The 22,712-nt window shown below is 43.2% G+C and overlaps 1 protein-coding gene across 1 annotated transcript in view; it reads left to right on the top strand.

The window, feature by feature from the left end:
- The window catches only part of SPTLC3 (serine palmitoyltransferase long chain base subunit 3), a 159,330-nt gene that overhangs the window by 95,518 nt on the left and 41,100 nt on the right, over nucleotides 1-22,712 (top strand). The window contains exons 7-9 of the mRNA XM_062203864.1: nucleotides 3,911-4,016; nucleotides 11,370-11,589; nucleotides 20,512-20,638. Coding sequence (XP_062059848.1) covers nucleotides 3,911-4,016; nucleotides 11,370-11,589; nucleotides 20,512-20,638 — 453 coding nt within the window. The remainder of the gene's footprint in view (nucleotides 1-3,910; nucleotides 4,017-11,369; nucleotides 11,590-20,511; nucleotides 20,639-22,712) is intronic.

The raw sequence follows: 22,712 nt of genomic DNA, 5'->3' as shown, positions 1-22,712 counted from the left end.
CATGATGTAGAATAATACTGTGCACTTGGACAAAAACAAGAAAGATACGGTCCCTGCCTTCTGTGGAGGACAGATATGAAAGCAAATAATGAGCAATGTGATGATAGCTTAAAGGATGAGTCGATGGGGAAATGGGGACGAGAAAGCCTATGATTTGTACTGCACTGTGGACCAGAGTCTGAGTTGAAGCTTGAGTGAGTGATGAGAGAGCTCCCCAGACAGACAAGTGGAAACAGCACACAGGAGAGTTGCATTGTGGATCATAGGGAAACTATGTCTGAAATATAGGTACAGAGGCTACATCATGAAGGGCCTTTTGAGGGTGTAGTAGGTAACTAATTTTGTGACACAGAACTGCCAAACCTCAATAGCATGTAACAACCAACACTTGTTTCCCACTGTGACTCCAGGTGGGCTGGGTAGGTGTCATGTGTGTCTCTCTTCCTCTTCAGGGTCATCCTGGCACTAGGGAGCTAGCCTGGGCATGTTTTTTCATGTCACTCAGAGAAACACAAGAAAAAAAATAGAAATATGTAAGATCCTTTCTGACCTAGGTGTGGAAATAGCAAAACGGTTCTTCTTTGCATTTTATTAGGCAAAGCAAGTCACTTGGCTGAACCCAAGTCAAGGGGCAGGGAAAGACCACCTGGGAAGGGCCATAAAGTACCATAGCAAAGGACTCAAATGGGAGGCAGTCTGCAAAGTGGAGACAATGATATGATCTGCCACAAGTTTCATCTTGGAAATGTTGAGACTGAGAACCTGTGAACTAGTCTAAAAGGTAGTTGAAAAATCATGATGCAACTGCCAGACTGTGGCATAGCAGGTAAAGCCACCTACATATGCAGCACCAGCATCCTATATGGGCACGAGTTCAAGACCCTGGCTACTCAACTTCCTATCCAGCTCCCTATTAATGTGCTGGGAAAGCAGCAGAAGATAGTCCAAGTGTTTGGGCCCCTGCACCCATAGGGGAGACCTGGAAGAAGCTCCTGGCTCCTAGCTTTGTCCTGGACCACCCTAGCTGTTATGGACATTTGAGGAGTGAACCAGTAGATGAGAGCATGCTCTGTTGTCTGTCTGTCTCTAAGATTCATCCATTTATTTGAAAGTCAAAATTAGAGAAAGAGAGAAAATCTTCCATCTGCTGGTTCACTCCCAAAATGGCTGCAACAGCCAGAGAAAGGCCAGGCTGAAGCTAGGAGTTTCATCTGGGTCTCCCGTGTAGGTGCTGTGGCCCAAGGATTTGGTCCATGCTTAACTGCTTTCTCAGGCCCATTACCATTAGATTGGAAGCAGAGCAGCCAAGACTCAAACCTGTGCCCATATGGGATACTGGTGCTGCAGATGGCAGCTTAACCCACTGCCCCACAGTGCTGCCCTTGTCTCTTTTAAATAAAAGAAAAATGAAAAAAAGAGCAGGAGAGATGAAATAAAATGAATATCAACCATCTCTTCCATTTCTTTCATATCATCATGGTGAAATTGATTAATTCCACATCTAAACTGACCTATCATCTTAAAAGTTAATCTCTGGCTAATTAATAAACAAAGAAAAATGACACTTTTTGGAGTCTGTTGGTTCACATATCATGCTGGGCTTTGTTGGTAGCATTCTAAAATGGGCCTATTTCTAGTACACAGGCCTTGCATGTTTGAATCAGAACTATTCCTTCACTTCTTCCTTATGTATACCTTAAGTCTTCATAAGCAAGTCAAAGAATACAAGGAGTGTAATATCACTAGCTCTGGTATTTCCAAGAGGATCTCTAGAACACATCACCCCTATTTGCATGTTACATCCTTCTTTTGAATGTCAGGACTCAAAATGCAGTCGCCAGTGGATGGATTCTGGGGAGCTTAGAAGGCAGGATGCTAACAAGGTGCCTGTTGGCAAGCAGGCTTTGATCTTGCACTACTAATTGTAGTGATATCATACCCCGCTGCAATGCATAGGAAGGCAACTATATTTGGATGTGGTCTGCTCAAATGTACTTGGTCAGTTAAACACACACACACACACACAAATACATCTACACTTTTATTTCAAGGAAATACCTTTTGGCTTCATTGAGGTTGTGGCTGTGTTGCGATGCGGAAAAATTAATAGACTCACGAATGCATTTACCCAGCTTGGGAGAATGCCCTACAATGGATCCAGCTACAGACTGGGGACTAGAAGACAAAGCTGAGGGGCTCTACATGGAGACCAAGAACCTCAGCTAATGATAAATCAGTGAACACTGGTTTCCTGAGAGCTTTGTCTACAGTGGTCAAAAACCACTGTCAACTGTATGGCTTCCGTATTATGTTTGCTAGATTCCTCCTCTGGTGAGCAATGGAAATGGTATCTTTATCTCCTGGTGAACATTATATAACAACCAGGTTAGAAGTTCAGTAGCATCTCCCTCTTTTTAAAATTAAGATTGGAATGTAGGCCTGAACTACTTCTCAAAGAAGGGAAAACCTAGAAGTGCAAATAAATATAGAAAATCAAAAAAGCGTTCATCTAAAACCTCTGCCATTTCTCTCCTTCTCCTTCCCTCTCTCTCTCTCCCTAGACTTTAAAAGACAAACAAAATTAAAACACAGCCTGCCATTAACCATCAGACAGCTGGGTTGATAGGTAAACCCTTCCAAAGGATCTCTCACCAACGTCCAGACATCTACCTCTGATTGCAGATAAAGAAAATGTCACTAGCAACCATACTAGAGACTCTCTGTTGATGGTCCTCCTCCCTTTCTCTACATCATCATGGAGGTTGCAGAGGACAATGGCTGTCACACAAGGCAGTGAAAGGTAGTGATTACAAGGACTTAAGTCCTGACTCCGCCACTTGGGATCACAGACCTTGGCTGGTTTGCCAAACTCTATGCATCTATTTCCTGAAACATAAAACAGAGATAGCACTAGTACCTCCTCCAGAGGGTTCTTTTGAGGATTAAATGAAGTATGACCAAAAAAAAAAAAGGCTTGGAAGAGGGTCCTGCACATAGATGAGGCACCTGAGGCACAATGATTGTGAGCTACTGTTATTGTTTCCAGGAATCTTTACATATTTTGCATGAGAATACTAAATGCCCCATTGCCTTCAAGTTTTAAAATATCTGAAGTTGGGGGATGTCAAAAATCAAATCCCTGGCCGGAGCTGCTGCTCAATAGGTGCCTGCACACCGGGTTCTAGTCCTGGTCGGGGTGCCGGATTCTGTCCCGGTTGCCCCTCTTTCAGGCCAGCTCTCTGCTGTGGCCAGGGAGTGCAGTGGAGGATGGCCCAAGTGCTTGGGCCCTGCACCTGCATGGGAGACCAGGAGAAGCACCTGGCTCCTGCCTTCGGATCAGTGCGGTGTGCCGGCCGCAGCGCACCAGCCGCGGCGGCCATTGGAGGGTGAACCAAAGGCAAAGGAAGACCTTTCTCTCTATCTCTCTCTCTCACTGTCCACTCTGCCTGTCAAAAAATAAAAAAAGAAAAAAAAAAACTTCTAAAAAAAAATCAAATCTCAAAGTATAGAAGATGAGATGCCTGGTAGCAATGCTGCTATTCTCTGAAACCCCAGCTAACCTCTAACAGTTAATTCTATCTCCAAGAGTTCATATCAACCTGACAGTAACACTTCAGCCTAACACACACATCTCATGCAAAATTTCAATCTTTCAAGGAGGTGAGAAAGCCTTCTAAGAGCTTAGGAAATCATCCACCTTCAGTGAGAGCTTGCTCTTCCTACTTGCACAAACCCAACTACTCATCTTGTCAGAGTCAAGTTTTACTAAAAATTAGACTGTTCTCTTTTCTCCGTATTCTGATTCTTTGCTCTCTAAAAGTTCCAGTCTGAGTATGAGCCTAAAAAATCTGATGCTTCCTCAAGAAAGAAATGACTTGTGACTCAATTTCTTTTCTGCTATTATTTAAAGACATGCAAAGCCTGGAAAAGCTCCTGAGAGATGCTATCATTTATGGCCAGCCTCGAACCCGCAGAGCTTGGAAAAAGATTCTCATTCTGGTTGAGGGCATCTACAGGTATGTAAATAACTAGCAACATGTTAGCATACACCAGCTGGCCAGTGGGGAAAGGATGACCTTTCCTAGCTAAACGGATTAGATATGGATATTACACAGGGACCTGAGACAGAGCTACCAAAGGAGCCACCAGGCTTCGGATCACCTGTCTTTTTGACATTATACATGCGATACACTGGAGATTGACATGTTGATGAAGCATTCCTCAAAAATGTTCTCACAAGATATTGCTACCCTGTGTTGATTCTTTCCCTTACTCTCAGATTCCCCAGAGTTTCAAAGGCCTTTTGCAGTTGGGTTATGCAACATCATGATGCTCCTTGTTTTTATGTATGTAGTACATGTTTTCCTGGGTGACCCAGATACACTAATTGGACAGTAGAGCCAATGGCCAACTGCTTACTGACTTTTGGCCAATGATTGGCCTCAGAATACCAAAGGCCCACCTGATTTCCTCAAAGGAGGACTGACCTGGAGGGCAGTTCTTGTTCCAGAGTTGTAGGTATGGGAGTGGGATGATTTGAGCATCCAAAGGTGAATGCTTAGCTTCAAGTTTTCCCATCCCTTTTATGCTGAGCAGACAAAACATCCACTAAACCATTCAGATTGATGTTTCCATACTGCAGATTGAGCTTGAATTAATTTCATTCTATGTCTGAATCTATTACCATTACTCACATGGACATTTCTCCTGTTGGTTATCCTAATCCAGAAATGTACCTCCGTTCCTTTTAGAGAAAAAAAGTGAATTCCTTGAAATCTAAAATACTAAGTCTGGTATAATTTTTTTATTTTAATTTTACAATTTATTGTCCCATAATGGCTGGTGTTTTGCATGCTCCCAGCGCTATGAAGTAGTTCTGAAGTTTGCATTTGAAATTCCTAGTAGTCCATTTTCCATATTATTTATCAGTTCCCCCTGAGGCCTGGCTGGGGATCACGACCTGGTGATGAGGTCTTTGAGACCATGCTATATCAGGGGACTTCAACTGGGATGCTTTTGTCCGTACACTCACCCCAGGCACATTTGGCAATGATCAGTTGCCACATCTGTGGTAGGGAACTGTTGGCATCTAGCACAGAAAGGGCAGGGATGCCATTATTGATCCTACAGTGCCCAAGAAAGCCCCACCCTCCCCTGCAAGAAAGAATTATCTAGCTCAAATTAGCCAGTGTCAACCAACACTGCTCTGGAAAAATTAAGTACTCATTGGCCCTAAACTTGCTGCTTTGGGGAAATAATTTCATATTGAATCTGTATCACCATAACCTCAAGCATAGATCATTTTCCCTGTGTGTTCTGTGCCAGCTGCCAGCGTGGATGGGGAGCCAAGAGACCTTATCTAAACTCCTGTCATTCAGGCTTGGACTAGTGGAAGAACAGATGGGCTGAAGGAGAGCAGACTGGGCATCTCCTTTAACCAGGGTAAACAGAACCCAATTGCAAATTAACAGAACTTGGCTCCACTGAAGGAAAGTTACATTTTAAGCACTTTGATCATGGCTGAAATTAAGTGGACCACCAGTATCTTACTCTCAAATATTCCCACCAGTTTCATAGAGAAACCAGAAGTTGTTACTCTGGGTCTGTGTTCTACCATGATGTCAGGACAGGAGAGCTAGGTGGAGATTTCCAGTTCTAAGCCATCATGGCATCAACCTACAATTTATGTTGCACTAGAAATGGTGACTACTCAGACATCTTTTGGCAAATCACATGCAACCCTAAAGCATAAGCAATGATTTATTATTTCCTATGCTACCGTGGGTTGTCTGGACCAACTTGGCAGTTGCTCTACATGGTATTGGTTGGAGGTCATTCATGGGACTGAGAGTTTGGCTAACACTGGAGCATTCAGTGGCCTCACTGCTACATCTGGCTTTTGATACTGGCTGTTGACTGGGGTGCCTTATTCTCTTCTACATAGCTTTCTGTATATAGTGTCTCTTCTCATTCAGTAGTCTAGCCGGAGCTTCCTTACAACATAGAGAGCAAAAGAATCAGCTGTCAGTGTTTTAAAGGCTAGGCCTTAAAGAGATGCTAGGCACAGCGTCACTTCTGTTGGGCCCTATTGGCTAAAACACATCATGGAGCCATCCCAGATTCAAGGGCAGGTGAAATAAACCCATCTTTTGATGGGACTATCAGTTTGTGTATGGGAAGATTTCAGGAAGTTATCTCTGGAGGAGGCAAACTACAATAGCATCTCCAGCAACCTGGCATCTATGTAGAGTAAAATCTGTACTGTTCACAAACTTCCCTCATTAAGAGGTTCTTTTTTCTCACCCACAAGTATTCTTGCCTTTAAATGAGATCAAGACCCAGAGGACTCACTGACAGATAGGAGTCAGTGTACTGCTTCAACAGACCTTGATAGGTCTTAAGGCCTCGGTTTCTTAATCTATAAAATAAAGCTAGCCTGGTGAAGGGTTACAGGGCCCTGAAACGCAAAGGAAAAGCCTTCAGAGGAGTGTTATAATTTTCAGCTATCACCAAAGGATGAAATTATTTCTCAGAGAATTTTCCAAAGGGTTAGGAATGTGAAATCGGTAATTCACAAATGCACTTCCACTTTTTAGAGGTGTATCATGGACACACACCTTGTAGATACCTACCCAAAGATTCCCTCAAATTTTAACTTCAGATTTTTTTTTCTCTTGCTTGTGATCTGCAATCATATGAAAAGTACTTTTCACCACCAACAGCCTGCATACATCAATTATTTTCATAACTCCAAAAGAGAGCAAACAAATTGGAACATTAAAATGGCATGGATATAAACAGAAAAATCTAGTACCAGCACCAAAAAAATGGCAAACTCCAAAAAATAATAAGATTAAAATGTCACCATCCATAGCTATTATTAATTTTAAATAGAATATAGAGGAGTCAGAATTTGGAAGAAGACCTGGGATTTGAGTTCTAATCCTGGTGTCTCTGAGTACATCCATGTATACTCCATACATGCTTCAAAAATATGGAAAATCAACCCATGTTTGTTTTTTGCAAAAAAAAAAATATTAAATCTTTGACTACAAGGGATACTCAAAAAGTTCATGGAAATTGCATATTACGAAATAATGATGCACAGATTTTAAAAAAAAAAACTATTGAACCAAAAGAAACTTATCTTTTAATTCCATTTTCCATGGACATTTAAAGTTTCCTTATCCATTTGTAAGTATTAATGAGGTCATATAAACTGGTACTTAGCAGGGGTCCAGTCCATAAAAAGCCCACAACCGAGGACCATTGTCTTCTTCATTACATTTATTTTTCGCTGAGGAAGTTGTAACATGGAAAACAATAAGCCATGTGTACAACAGGGCTGTTTGTTCTTCATCTACCCAAAGGACAGTGTCAGAGGACAGAGCGCACATAGATCATATGTCTACTCCTTCCTAAACATTCCATGTGTGAATCTTGAGTGAATCTCCCAGTACCCTTGAAATTATTGTGAAGATGGAAAAATGGAGGCCCAGATAAGACCTAACGCATAACTGAGATGAAGCATATCTGGGCTTGAAATCAAGTGTTGGTGCAAAGGCTCAATATATAGAAGAGTCAACCCATCTGTGCTCATCCAGGGACATAAATGTGGAACATGCAAGATCATCAGTTTGACTTTTTGACCCTATCTAGGTCTCAGTGTCTTCTTCATCTATGAAATAGGGACACTGAAATTTGAAGCCTAAAGTTCCATGAACTCATAAATTTTCTTTTTATTTGAAAGTGAAATAGGACCAGCACCGTGGCTTAACAGGCTAATCCTCCGCCTTTTGGCGCCAGCACACCGGGTTCTAGTCCCGGTCGGGGTGCCGGATTCTGTCCCGGTTGCCCCTCTTCCAGGCCAGCTCTCTGCTATGGCCCGGGAGTGCAGTGGAGGATGGCCCAAGTCCTTGGGCCCTGCACCCCATGGGAGACCAGGAGAAGCACCTGGCTCCTGGCTTCAGATCAGCGAGATGAGCCGGCCGCAGCGGCCATTGGAGGGTGAACCAACGGCAAAAAGGAAGACCTTTCTGTCTGTCTCTCTCTCTCTCTCTCTCTCACTATCCACTCTGCCTGTCAAAAGAAAAAAAAAAAAAAAGTAAAATAGCATAATTTTAGTGTTCTAATCTGTATTTTCCTTCAAGTATTGTTTTAAAGTCACATTTTCCTAGTTTTGTGTCTTAATGCTCTAAGTCTAAATTTCTTGTCAGCTCACAGTGGTTTAGAAACCTCAAAATTCATCCAAAATTAATCCTGGGGCAAAGGGGTGAGCATTAGCCTGGGTCATGAACTAGCACTCCTGGAGCCAAAATGTTCAAAAGTGAAAGGCATCAAAAAATATTCGTCCCTTCCAAAAAAATACATATATAAACATGTGCTCAAGCCTCAGAATGCCATCTACTCTAGGAATGTAAGCCATCCTCCTCCCCAGAACAGTGTAACTTCAGACTGAGAAGTGCAGCAGTAAATTCTAACTTATATCACTATGTTTTAAACAAACAAAGAGAGAATAAGAAAACAGTGTTAACTTTTAATTAGTCTTAACTCCTTTTTTTCTCATTCTTTTCACGTTCCTTTCAAATCATAGGTTATACTTTGATCCCACCAAAGAGATTTTTCCACCACATATATTGGCCAACCAGTGGTTTAGTTCCCAATTCTGTCAGTGGATAATATGGTTTATATGTAGAGGGAAAGGTGGTGAGAAGGAGATTTCAAAAGGCGTCTTGTCACTTAGCTAATACATTATGTAATAGAAAAGATATAAAGAAATTATTCACTGGCTTGCTGGTTTAAGAATATTTCAAGTCCCTGAACAGAGCTTCAAATTAACCGGTAGAATTATCTTTACCTACAGTTGTATTTTAGTTATTCAATTGAAATCAAAAGAAAAACACAACCTTCCATTCAGGAAGAAAGAATAAAATGCTGTTCTTGTTTTATCACTTTTGGAACTGCTTTTTGGACAGAAATTCATGGGAATAACATAGATAACCTTTTTTATGCAAGCACCAGACTCGATACCCCACCATAGGGAAAGGTTCTATTCCAATCTGGTCACATTGAGAAAATGAAAACTTAGTGTGAATGAATGTAACTTTATAAAAGCTGAATTCTCACTAGGATTCTCACATGCCCTTGCATTAATTCCAGAAATCAGCAGTATTTTACAGTCATTAATCTTAGAGAAAGAAATATAAACCAGGTGGGCAGGCCCCTAACATTAACAAGACCAGCCCTATTGAAGGATAGTTAATTAGCCTCCCAGAGTGTCTACAAACACTGTTCAGCATTAGCTTTGGGCCCTGCCAAATTCAGACCCAGAACAAAGAATAGTTAGTTGTGGCATATCAGGTTTTAGCCTGTTTGTGTTACCAATGCATGATGTTTAAAGATGAGAAGAAAACTCTGGAATTCTGACAGCCTGGAGCCATTTGTTATGTTTGACACCCACATGCCTTGTTCTGAAAGACACAATGCACAGCACAGTTGAGGGCTCCCTGATTTCCAGGTTAGGCCTCACTGCAACCAATTTCTCTGAGTGCTGTGTCCTAAGAATAACAATTCCCCAAGCGCTAAATTATGGACCAGTCACTTTACATTCATGATTTCCAGTCACTGTTAAAAAGGCCCTGTGAGGAGGATTCCCTTATCATACTTGTTTTACATATGAGACAACTGAGGCAGGAAATACGACTTTTTTAATCAGCCTAACCTTGAAGCTTATGTTAAGAAAATTAATCTAATAAACTGATTAGGAAGGAGAAGTTCAGCTGCCTGATTCAATTGATTAGTTTATGAAAGAAATTGAAGGGTAGCTTGAATTGTTTGACAAATTCCTTTGCCTGGTGAGTGTGTGAGTCTGTGTTTTCATAGCACTTGCCTGCCAATGCAGTCAAAACTGTGTATCATGAACACAGTTTACAAAGTGTCCTGAGAACTGATGAGAGACGACAGGGCTTGTTGTTTTTTTTTTTTTTTTAATATGTTTAAGCACTAAGATTTATTTTATTTATTTGAAAGAGAGGGTTACAGGGAGAAGTAGAGACAGAAAGAGAAAGGTCTTCCATCCTCTGGTTCACAGCCCCAAATGGCCGCAATGGCCAGAGCTGAGCTGATCTGAAGCCAGGAGCCAGGAGCTTCTTCCAGGTCTCCCATGTGGGTGCAGGGGCCTAAGGGCTTGGGTCACCTTCTACTGCTTTCTCAGGCCATAACAGAGAGCTGCATTGGAAGTGAACTTGAACCAGTACCCGTATGGGATGCCGGAGCTGCAGGTTGGGGCCTTAACCCACTGTGCCACAGCGCCACCCCCAACAGTTATTTTAAAGCCACTGACTTCCAGAAGTGCCATAAAATATTAATTTTACTTATTTATTGACTGTGTTTTTCCCCTTGAGAGAGGACTTGAAGTGTTTGGCAACTTATCGTACTATGGGTTAATGCAAAAGGGTTCATCTACAGGAGCAGTCCTCAAAGCATTGTCCCTGATAATGGGGATCAGAAACTCTGGAGAGCCTGGAAAAAATGCAGTATTTCAACAGAGACCTACTCAATCAGAAACTCTGGGGGGACAGACCCAGAAATCTGTGTTTTCATAAATAGTTGCTCAACTTTGTTTCACTGCCCCAAGAGTAGAAAGCGGAGACAACACCAGGTGCCTCAAATTAGCCTTTGACTTTCAATAGGTATTGAATAAGAGCTCCTTAGGACTTTCTACTGTGCCTTAGTTAATACTCTGAGGTCCTAAATAATTTTCTTTTGTGTGTTTTTAATTCCTTCTTTTAATATTTGACAATTCATGCACTGGGTTTATGTCAGTCAGAATTTGCCAAGTAGGCAAAGACAAATGGACAGAGGTGGGTCACTGCACAGCAATTTTTTTTTTAAGTTCTATAAGTTTCACGTATTTCATGTATACAGATTTAGAAATATAGTGATACTTCCTACCCTAACCTCCCTCCTGCCCACTTCCTCCTGCCCTTCTTCCTCCTCCCTCTCCCATTCCCACTCTTAATTTTTACGAAGATCTACTTTCAGTTTGCTTAATGATCGTAACGGTTAACCCTACGCTAAGTAAGAGGGTTCAACAAATAGTAGGAAGGAAAAAAAAACATTGTTCCTCAACAGAAGAGACAAGGGCTGTAAACAGTCATCAAATCTCAAAATGTCCATTTCACTCCAATATATTACATGTTAGTTACTCTATTAGTTACCTTGGATCAGGGAAAACATATGATCACTGAAGAGCAATTTAATAAAAAATACTAGCAGAGGACCTAGAACCCCAGTGCATGTACTGGGAGATTGACAGAGCACCCCAGGAGAGTATTCGTTAGTTACGAGCATTTCTGCTTCTGCCATAGCATGGAAGGTTCCATTGTGCGGCTTCCCCAGATCGTGGCCCTAAAGAAGAAATACAAAGCTTACCTCTACATAGATGAAGCTCACAGTATTGGGTCAGTGGGCCCAACCGGCCGGGGCGTTTCCGAATTCTTTGGAATAGACCCTGGAGATGTTGATGTGCTCATGGGCACGTTCACCAAAAGCTTTGGAGCCGCAGGAGGTTACATAGCTGGAAAGAAGGTAAGAGACTCCTAGTGTCTGTTTAAAATCTGCTGGCCGCTATGAACTCTGGGGAAGCTTCAGCTCAGTTCACCTCACCTTGACTCAGCCCTGCAGCTGAGTAACAATGGATCCACACCCAGGTGAGGCCAATTGTGGAGAGCAGCATGGAGTGAGTGCTCACTTTATAATCAGATGACAAAGCTTACCCAAGATTCAGTACAAAGGAGAGGCATAACCGACTCACTAGGGGAGTTTCTGGGATGTCTTTAGAATGAATGTCAGTGATGGGGCAGTGGATTATATTTCTCAGAGAGGAATAATGTATACCCAGCCACAGAAGTGATTAGGGGATGTCACAAGACTGATCTGCAAGTAGTTTGTGAAGAATGCAAAGCAGGTAATAGTAACAGTAGGCAAAGGTCAGGTGTTAAGGAGGCTGACCTTATGCTATAAGCTATGGGTTTTGAGAGTTTTCATCACAACAATGGCAGGATCAGTGGCATTTGTGGGTACTCTCATGGAAAGTGGAATTAAAAGAGAAGTTTACTTTGTGCAAAAAAATGTTGAAACCCATATATAAAAGGGATCTTAAGATATTCATGGAAGATGTATATTATTTTAAAAAATTATGTGTGAATGTCAGTTTTTGTACCACAATAAATTTACCTTTTAGTCCATTTTTTCATGAACTTTTTGAAATACCCATTGTACTTTTAAGATACTCTGCAAAAACAGTTCTTTCCACAGTGTTGGGTAAGCCATAGGTCAAATCTTCCCACTCTCTAATCTTATCTATATACCTAAAAGATTTTATGTGATGAAATTAGACTTTTTAAATGAGTGCTAGCCCTGTTATTCAAGTGTCGGTACCACCAATGGGTTTGTGAATATAAAACAATAAATGTTCGGAAGACATTTTAAAAGAAGAGGGGCTGGGTGGGAGAGGGTTGTGGCACAGTGGATTAAGCAGCCCCTTGGGTCACCCACATCCCCTATCAGAGTACTGAGTCAAGTCCTAGCTATCTGCTTCTCATCAAATTCTCTGCTAATGCACGTGGGAAGCAGACACTGTGCTCCTATGGGAGATTCAGATGGCACTCCTGGCTCCTGGCTTCAACCTGGCCCAGCCCCGGCTATTGTGGCCATCTGGGGAGTAGAACCAGCAGATATATTTCTCTCTCTCTCTCTGCCCTCCTCCCTCCCTTCCTCCCTCCCTCTCTCTCTCCCTCTCTCCCTCTCTCCCTCTCTCCCTCTCTCCCTCCCTTCCTCTCTCCCCTTCTATCTCCCTCCCTTGCTCCCTCTCCCTCCCCCCTCCCTCTCTCTCTCTTTCTCCTTTCTTTCTTTCTCTCCCCTCATCCACCTTTCATATAAACAAATCTTTCAAAAGAAGAATGAGAAGGGGGAGACATGGAGATGACAGGGGAGGAGAAGGAGGATGGGAAAGGGAAAGTCTGATACTCAAACTCGGATTTGAGCATAAGGGGGCCAGATGTCTCCCCCATTACATGACAGCCTTATCCAAACCTTGACAGCAATCTCATACAACCCTATATCCAACCCCAAAGAGACCGTGCGACTGGTGCTGGCTCACCCCGGATGGCAGAGCAGACCGCAAACCAGTGCACACAGGTGGCACCAATGGCTTATCTAAACTTCACCATTCCTAGCCCATTGTGATCAGAAGGAATAAAACTCCTGGTAAACCAGTTAGACAGATCAAGCAGTGCAGCAGAAAACAGTCTTGTCATTCAAAGCCTGTGATTTAAAACAACAGATTTCATCTTGGCCACTCGCCCTGCTATGATGCTGAAAATGCTCAGCGTTTTAAGTGATCTTTACCCCTCACTAAGCACTGCTTTATCCCAGGCTCCCAGTGTTCAGTTTTAACCTCCTTCCACTGGTCTGTGGGAATTAGCTGGGTGATGCATGCCCAGGATCCTACACATGTCAGCTAAACTCAGTGAAAGGTTCAATGCTCCCCTCGCAGCGCTCACAGCAGTGGGACCAGAGGGCCTCAAATTTAGGAGCTCCTCTTACCGAGACCGCAATGCTTTGTGAGCTTAAGGTTTGGTGATTACTTTAGCAGAGCTCTGAGCTCAAACATTTTAACCAGGCATAACTCTGCTTCCAGAGTGAAAGGCACCTGAATAAACTGGAGCAAGCAGATCCTTGAAATGCTGTCAAATTTGGTAGATGTCACATTTTTCTCCTTGGAGTTCCTTCAATTGATACGCACTTTACACAAAGGCCGGTGACTAGCTGAAGCAAGAACTGACACGCTGTAGTTCTCCCGCGTAGTCTCCCTCTTGAAGTTAGCTGGAGGATTTTAAAAGTATAGGCGTTCTTGTCAGCATCACTCCTATGCATCCAGGGTACATACTGAGCAATTGCGAAAATGATGATTATTTACATTAATCAGGATGCAGAAGAAGTATGGACATCTGTTCATTTTATTGTCCCTTCAAATACTCATTCTGATATTTGGGTGCAGAGGGCTGCATCACTCGCTCCTTCTGTTTCCACTCTTCTAGTTTCTGGTTCTCTCTCCATAGTACAGTGCAAACTCCGAACTTACCACTAGATGGCAGAAAGCAAAAGGGTGTTAGGCAGAGCACTGTTAGCCTCTGCTGAGCAAGGAAGCCCAAAAGCAGCAAGATATGAAACTTTGAAAATAGAGCGCTTTTAAAGATGTGAAGGGTGAGTAAGAGATAGGAGGACGATGGAGAAGTTGCTTGTCTGTGTCACCCATGATGATTTAAAAAAACAGTCAGATACACAGCTGGCTGGAATGGTTTTGGTGAGACTGTAAAGCCGAGATAAACTGGTTTCTCCCCAGCCTAATAAGCCAAGGAACCCATTATGTAATAAAACTTATGTATCTGCTCCCAGGTATTTTTAATTTCTTTTAATTGTGTTAATTTTAATTATGTGTATCTTCAGTTTAAATGATACATTTTATTCTCCTGAACTGAGGATAACTTTGTGAAGAATTTTCACTCTGAGTTTAGTTTAAGCTATGCTTTTTAAACTGAAAGCACATAGGATTTGACAAATAAAAATAGTTTAAAAAAAATCTTTGTCCTTATCTGTTTAAATAATTACAACATTATCAAAATTTCATACACTTACACACAGCCTTCCAAGAAATTTTGCAGTATATGAGATGTTTTTAAAAGTTCATGGAAAATAAACTTTATCTCTTAATTCCATTCTCCACAGACTTTTTTGAAATGTTTTTGTATATCTTAATTTGAGGGTTATTGCAAAATATCTAGGATTCTAAACCACCAGATACATAGCAACAAAATTCACCATAAAAATGTTACAGTGCACACACTCAGACTTAACATTTTTCTGAAAATGGTTCGTAGTAAATCAAAATTTAAAAACAATCACTTGAATCCAAAAACCAAGAAAACCAAAAAAACACCTGACCCTTCCTTTCTAAAAGACAATGTTAATATTGATATAGATGAGCCATATTCCCAATAACAGTGCCCCAGAGGCTCTAGAAATATTTACACAGTGGGCCAAGGTCAGAGCTATATACATTACCATCTGGAAGAGTCAAGTGAGAGGGAAACATTGAGAAACAAAGGGGAAAAGCATCAACTTGATGCTAAGACGCTACCAGAGAATAGAGGTTTTGTTTTGGCCTCAGCCTTCCCCTCATAAAAATATCTGACAGATTCATCTCAGCTAATGAGAGCTTCTGCCTGGCTTTCTTTCCCCACCTAGGAGAAAATGCTAACATAGTCTCTGGAGAGTGAGCACAAGGAGTGGGTGCTTGGCCCAGCAGTTACCAGGCCCACACATGGTAGTATCTGGCTCCGGACGCCAGCCTCCTGCCACTGCAGACGCTGGGAGGGAGCAGTGATGTTTCAACTAGTGGGGTTCCTGGGTTTCTGACTTCCAGTCCTGGCTTGCTGGCATTTGGGGAGTGAACTGGGAAGCCAGGGCTCTCTTGCATGCTGTCACGGTCTCGTACTCTCTATTTTGCTGACTTTGAGCTTAGAGCTGCTACAGGTTCTCCGTGAAGAACCCCACTTAGAGGATTCTGTCCTTCCAAAATCTTTCAGATGAAATGTCAGCTAATGACCCCTCCACCCGAGGGAACCGCATGCCATGAATGGCTTCTCTGAAGAAAGCTTAAGCTGATGGTCCTACACTTGTTTTCATTTGTATTCATTAGTTGCTGGGGAGATGTGCCTGACCCCGGAGACCCCACTTTTTTCTCCAGGCATGGATCTTGATTTCTCTTGCCTGTCTGGTGCTAACCATTGGCTTCCACAGCCTCAACAGGCTGACCAGAGACTTGCAGATGAATGAAGCAAAGGAAAACCCTCCTGACTGATAGTTTCCAGGGCTGGAACGCTCAAGGAAGGAAGGGGGACAGTGCAGCCAAGTTTGGGGTGAGCATGAGCCCCAGGAGTCTGCACACCAGGCACAGGCAGGCCCCTGGCAGAAGCCAGCTCTGCCTTGTGAGCTCGGCCCTGGCTGTGTTTAACAGCCCTTTGAAGTAAATAGGGGTCACAGAATGAGCACCAAGATGTTTATGCTAAGAGCCTCCTGTCTGATTTCCTGTCCAAAACCCACCCTTGCCCTGAACTCCAGGACTGTGGGTAAAGAAAATAATCCAAGTTTTGAACTTAAACATGGACTTGGAAACCTCAGTCTGAGGAGACCTCTAACCTACCCTGAAGGAAGACACAACCCAGACTCACCCTGCAAAAGACCAAAGCCAGCTCTTAACTCACGGCTTATCACACCCAGTGGGGACATAAAGGAAGGGAATCAGTAATCGAGAATCAAGGCTTTCCTTGCCGGTCCCCAGAAGTTACTCAAGAGCTCTCCTTTCTGAACCGCACAAGCAAATTACCCCCAGTATTACTCCCAGTCAGCAAACTGATTTTCGGGGAGAGCAAACTCAGTCCAAAAGAAATACAATTGTGGACAAGACAGTCCTGATGTTAAAAAGGAGTGATACTGAACCACTGAGCATGTATTTAAAACAAGAATGCTCATGACTTGACTTTATGAGATCTCTCCATTTCTGAAGGAAAATTGGGGGTTTGAAACACTGGGAAGAGCCCTTTCAGTCGGGGGTCAAAGTAAGCTTTGCCTTGTTCCCTTGCTGGTGGTTTGTCAGCAGTGCCCCCAAGCTCAGAGAATATTGTTACATTTGTTTCCAAGAATGCAGCTTTGTACACCACCTCCCATACACTTTATTTATTTTGACAGGCAGAGTGGACAGTGAGAGAGAGAGACAGAGAGAAAGGTCTTCCTTTTTGCCGTTGGTTCACCCTCCAATGGCCGCTGCGGCCAGCGCGCTGCGGCCGGCACACCGCGCTGATCCGATGGCAGGAGCCAGGTGCTTCTCCTGGTCTCCCATGGGGTGCAGGGCCCAAGCACTTGGGCCATCCTCCACTGCACTCCCTGGCCACAGCAGAGAGCTGGCCTGGAAGAGGGGCAACCGGGACAGAATCCGGCGCCCCGACCGGGACTAGAACCCGGTGTGCCGGCGCCGCAAGGTGGAGGATTAGCCTATTGAGCCGCAGCGCCGGCTTCCCATACATTTTAAGGACCCTCACCATCTTCCTCTGCCTCTGAACCCCACCTGCTTTCCATAAGGCCGTCAGTATGTACTATGCCCCTCCTAATTCTCCACTATGGATTTTTAAGGGAAATGTGTAACACCACACCTGCTCTCAAGGACATGAACCATTTGGGGACTGACACGATTCCCTCTGTGCTTTAGTACTGTATAGACTGAGTATATACAGCATATTGAGTAATTCTCCCCAATGCCCCCCTCCAAAAAAAGAGGAAGAATCTATCTGAACCAGAGAAAGCACCACAGGGTAACTAAAAGTTGAATTGGCCTCGGTGGCCAATCAGAACTCCCTCACCCTTGTGGTGTGGTGATAAGGGTGGGACTGAACTCTAGAGTCGGACACTTTGGGTCCAAATCCTTGTCCTATCACTTTTCCAGGATAATTTTCTGAACCTCTCTGTGACTCATTTATTCCATCTATGAGACAGGGACAAAAACAGGACCTACCTCATAGAGTTATTGCAGATCTTGATGTGCAAAGTTCTTAAAACGGAACCTCAAGCAGATGATGAATATCAGCTATGGCATTAGCTTCTAGTCCCATTCTCTCTTCAAAGTTCCATCTGCCATCACATACTCCTCTCTATAAAATCGCTCTCTTATCCTTCCTTTTCACTCTTACTGCCAACGCCCCTGTGAGGATGGAGGAGGAGCTGGGCTGAAAATCTTGGCTTGATGTCTGGGTCTACCGGTGTTTAATTACATAACTCTAGAACACTGTTTAATTGCATGATCTAGAACATGTTTAATTGCCTAACTCTAGAATGTAACATCTAGAAAATAATTCTAGAACATTGCCTTCTGCAAGGTGAGAGAGCTGGAATAAAGACAGGCCAAGGGGTCCTCCCACTTGTCCAACAGTCTTTGAATTGGCCATCTATTCACAATAATAACCAACCACATCATGTAGTCACTGTATGTCAGACCCCTTTTGAAGCACCACTGATGCAGTAACTCATTTTATCCTCATATTGACTCTGAGGTAGGCATTACTGTCATCTCTTAACAAAGAAGAAAACTCAGGCACAGATTTAATAATTTGCCTATATAAATTGCAAAGCCAGGATTTGATCCCAAAATATTTGGGTTCAAGAGCTTGTGCCGGTACTCCTGCATTACATTTCCTTCATCTCAGAGGCACAAGCTTCCCCTTCGACTCCCAACTAACTCCTTTGGTTTGTGCCCATAAGATGCCATCCTTATTCCTGATTTTAGCACAGGTCCTTGACTTTACCCTCCTTTGTGTCTAAGTCCCCTCATCCTTTTGGAGAGATCATTGTCATCAAACACTCCTTTCCTGACACAGGTCCACATGAGCCTACCTCACCCTACTTCTCCTTGACTCCCCCAGCATCCTGTGGGGATGTGTTCACTTTCCACAGAGAAAGAAAAGCCTAGTTTCTGCCCATTGGGGCAGAACACTGAGATGTGAAGGGTAGCCTGGATGCAGCTGCTCTGGAAAATCAGTGCTGCTCTCCTGTTCAGGTGCCCTGGATCCTCCAAAGTAAACTTCCCGATTGCCAGGCATATGGCTGATACCCTAAATGAGGCCAGCATCCTGCACATCCAAGGGATCTTCCAAAAGTTCATGAAAAGTGTGTATTATGGAAAAAAGTGTGCATGGATTTCAAAGGATTTTCCATCAAAATAAACACCTTTTAATCCATTTTCTGTGAACTTTTTAAAAAGATTTATTAATTCAAAGGCAGTCACACACACACACGGTGGGGGGGGGGGTGGAGAGGGAGAGAGAGAGAGAGGAAGAGAGGGAGGGGGAGAGAGGGAGAATCTTCTATCCACTGGGCCTCTCCTCAAATGCACACCACAGCCAGGGTTGGGCCAGGCTAAAGCCAGAAGCCAGGAACTCCATACAGGTTTCCCACATGGGTGGCAGGGACCTGAGGACTTGGGCCATCTTCCATTGCCTTCCCAGGTGCATTAGCAGGAAGCTGGATCAGAACAGAAGTGGAGCAGCAGAGACCCAAACTGGCACTCTGACATGGGATGCCAACATCACAAGCAGCAGCTTAATCAACTGTGCCACAATGCCAGTCTCTCCACGAGCTTTTTGAAGCACCTTCATATTCTTCAAATATGGCAAAACCTGCCCAGCTATTTTTATTATATTCACCAAAAAAAAGATTAGGCAGCAACTTAATTTAAATTATATACATGGATTGTGGATGCCAGAAACTAGCCTATGGCCTGTTTCTCTCTTCCCTCCCATGTGAACTCCCACAACGTTGTTCAGAACAATGTTCTGTTGGTTAAAGAAAGACACATGATCAGTCCAATTCATCTATCTTTTGGAAGTTGCTGCAAGGTTGGATTGCAAAGATATACGGTATAGGAAATAAAGGCAATGCAGCCATTTGTAAACAATCTACCTTCTGCTATTGCCTTCATACCTTTGTTCAGCTTCTCCTTTTGCACTCCCTTCCCTCACATTTTCTTTTTTTTTTTTAACCTTTTTTTTTTCTGACAGGCAGTTAGACAGTGAGAGAGAGAGACAGAGAGAAAGGTCTTCCTTTTTCCGTCGGTTCACCCCCGAAGTGGCCACTACGGCCGGCGCGCTGAGCCGATCCAAAGCCAGGAGCCAGATGCTTCCTCCTGGTCTCCCATGCGGGTGCAGGGCCCAAGCACTTGGGCCATCACTCACTGCCTTCCCAGGCCACAGCAGAGAGCTGGACTGAAAGAGGGGCAACCGGGACTAGAATCCCGGGGTACCGGCGCCGCAGGCGGAGGATTAGCCAAGTGAGCTGCAGTGCCAGCCAACCCCTCACATTTTCTAAACTCTGTTTTCAAGATGTGATTGATCCCATCTCCTCATTGGAAACTTCCCCCTCTGCTCTAGCCAGCAGTGTCCTCTCTGAATCCTTTGCATCTGGTAGCCCTATTGTATGTACTGTTACTTTTCCTAGCACTACTCTTCCATGGGAACAATCGTAATATTCTCAAGGGCAAGAACCATGTCCTATATTCTTTGGACACTCCTCAACACCAAGTCAGTCCTCTCACATAGAACTCAACAGACATCTTGGGAATCATTTTTGCTTCACAATCTGGTTTTGCTTTATAGACTTCGGCTCCAAATGTGCAGTATCCCATTTTTGATAGCTTCTAGATTTTTGAGGGTGAGACTGAGATTAAAGGGGTAGAAAATAGAAGCACTTTGGTGATGCCCATTAAAGTCACATGCATCTTTTGAGCTTCAAAAATAAAATGTCTCTTTGCTTGATGGATGGAGGTAAGACTAGATGTGATGCTCACCTCTGATACTGAGATTTATTTGCCTTCTTTTTGGGTCTCCCCCATCTTTACTTAAGGAACTTGTGGATTACATACGGGTCCACTCACATAGTGCTGTTTATGCTACATCCATGAGCCCTCCAGTGGCAGAGCAAATCATCAGAGCAATGAAACTCATCATGGGACTGGATGGGACCACGCAAGGTAAGAGAATCTACAAGCACAGAGCACTTGTGACTCCCCTCCCCGACTCTTTCTGTCAGTCTTCCCCCTTCTCAAATCATACCTTTGTCTAAAGTAACTCAAGCAATATGATAAATGTATCAGAACTGCTGTCAGCACAAACACACACATACAAACACACAAATGCTTTGTTAAAGGGAAGAGAACTTTCTAATTCATCTCCTAATGTGATCAGCAAATTTAGATAATTTTATGTGATTAGTTATGTTGAAATGAAGTACATATTTTGTGTGTATATGTATGTATATGTGTGTATGATTTATGTGTGCATTTATATGTGTATATTTGTAGGTGTATGTATGCATGTATATGTATGTATGTGTGTATGTATTTATATGTGTGTATGTATTATATATATTATGGATGTGAGAGAGTGTTTGCTTTAGTTTGTTTGCGGTTGTCACTTGTGTTTCCCTGAAACCAAGACAGTCCATTTAATATTCAACTTTTTAACATCCTTTTACAACCCACTGGCCATTTGAGGGTATCTGGGGAAAACACACACAATAACTTTCCAGCCATTATTTGCCATTGGGTCACCTCAACTAAAGTGTGTGGCTTTGCTCAACCCAAATGAATTAGAACTACTTCTTAAAAAACTGTTTCATCAAAGCCCCTTGTAACTCTTCTACTTTCTTGCACACATGTTTTATAGAGCTTCTCCCACATGGCACATGCCACTGGGGAGACAGTGATGAATAAGGCAGTTGCTGCAGCCGGGCAAGCTGGTGAGTGCATTTATGGAGCAGCAAATTATACCCGCCCCAGAACCAGCTTTTCAGCAATACAATCCATGTGACCCACCTCATAGCCCAGTTTGTATGATGCCCTACACCTTCCAAGCCCACTATTTCAGTAGATATATGAGCCTATCCAGCATTTTTCAATACTATATAAAAGCAGCAAAAACTTTATTCAAATTTTACCAGAAACTGACTATAGGTTGAATATCCCTAACTTAAAAATATGAAATCTTAAATGCTCCAAAAATCTTTAATTTCTGGAGCACCAACAGGACACAAGTGGAAAATTCCACATCTGACCTCATGTGATGGCTCACAATCAAAACATAGCTGTCCTAAATTTATCGTATTAATTATCTTCAGACTCCATGTACAAGGTAAATATAAAACAAATTAATGCCCCATCCCAGAGTATCTCATTGTAGATATGCAAATGTTCCAAAAATCCAAAACACTTCTTGTCCCAACCAATTTGGATAAGGGATAATCAATCCACAAAATATATAAAGCAGGTAATAGCAAGACTGGTCTGGTGGAAGTGGTGCCTTCTTTCCCTTATGAACAGCACCTAGGGTCTTCTACGGGGCCCTTGTGCCCCCCCCATGACACTTGTTTAAGACCTTCCCCACCACTAAGATAGACCTTGCTTCTTTACAAAAGCAAGAAGATGGACAGCAGGTTGATTTGTTTCCCTCCATATTAAATGCAGCCTTCAAAGATCTTATGACTCTGACTGAATGACCTTTGTAAAAAGGAAATCACAATCCAGTCTAGAAAGGCCTCATGGTACAGATGGAAGGTGGCCGCCTGGATTCAACCTCTGGGTTATACTTACACATTGTGTGGTCTTAGGCCAGTGACTTACCTGTTTGACCCCAAGGAAGTGATGGAACGTCTGTGTGTTGCAGTTGCACCAGCTATTAAATAAGGAAAATAATATTTATGAGTCAGGTTTTTGTAAGAATTAGGGAATTGGCCGGCGCCGCGGCTCACTAGGCTAATCCTCCGCCTGCGGCACGGGCACACCGTGTTCTAGTCCCAGTCGGGGTGCTGGATCCTGTCCCAGTTGCCCCTCTTCCAGTCCAGCTCTCTGCTATGGCCCAGGAGTGTAGTGGAGGATGGCCCAAGTGTTTGAGCCCTGCACCCGCAAGGGAGACCAGGAGAAACACCTGGCTCCTGGCTACGGATCAGTGTGATGCGCCAGCCGCAACGCGCAGGCCGCAGCAGCCATTGAGGGGTGAACCAATGGAAAAGGAAGACCTTTCTTTCTGTCTCTTTCTCACTGTCCACTC

This window comes from Lepus europaeus, chromosome 10 (assembly GCF_033115175.1).
Source record: "Lepus europaeus isolate LE1 chromosome 10, mLepTim1.pri, whole genome shotgun sequence".
Lineage (NCBI taxonomy): Eukaryota > Metazoa > Chordata > Mammalia > Lagomorpha > Leporidae > Lepus > Lepus europaeus.
This window is presented reverse-complemented; position numbering and strand designations above follow the sequence as displayed.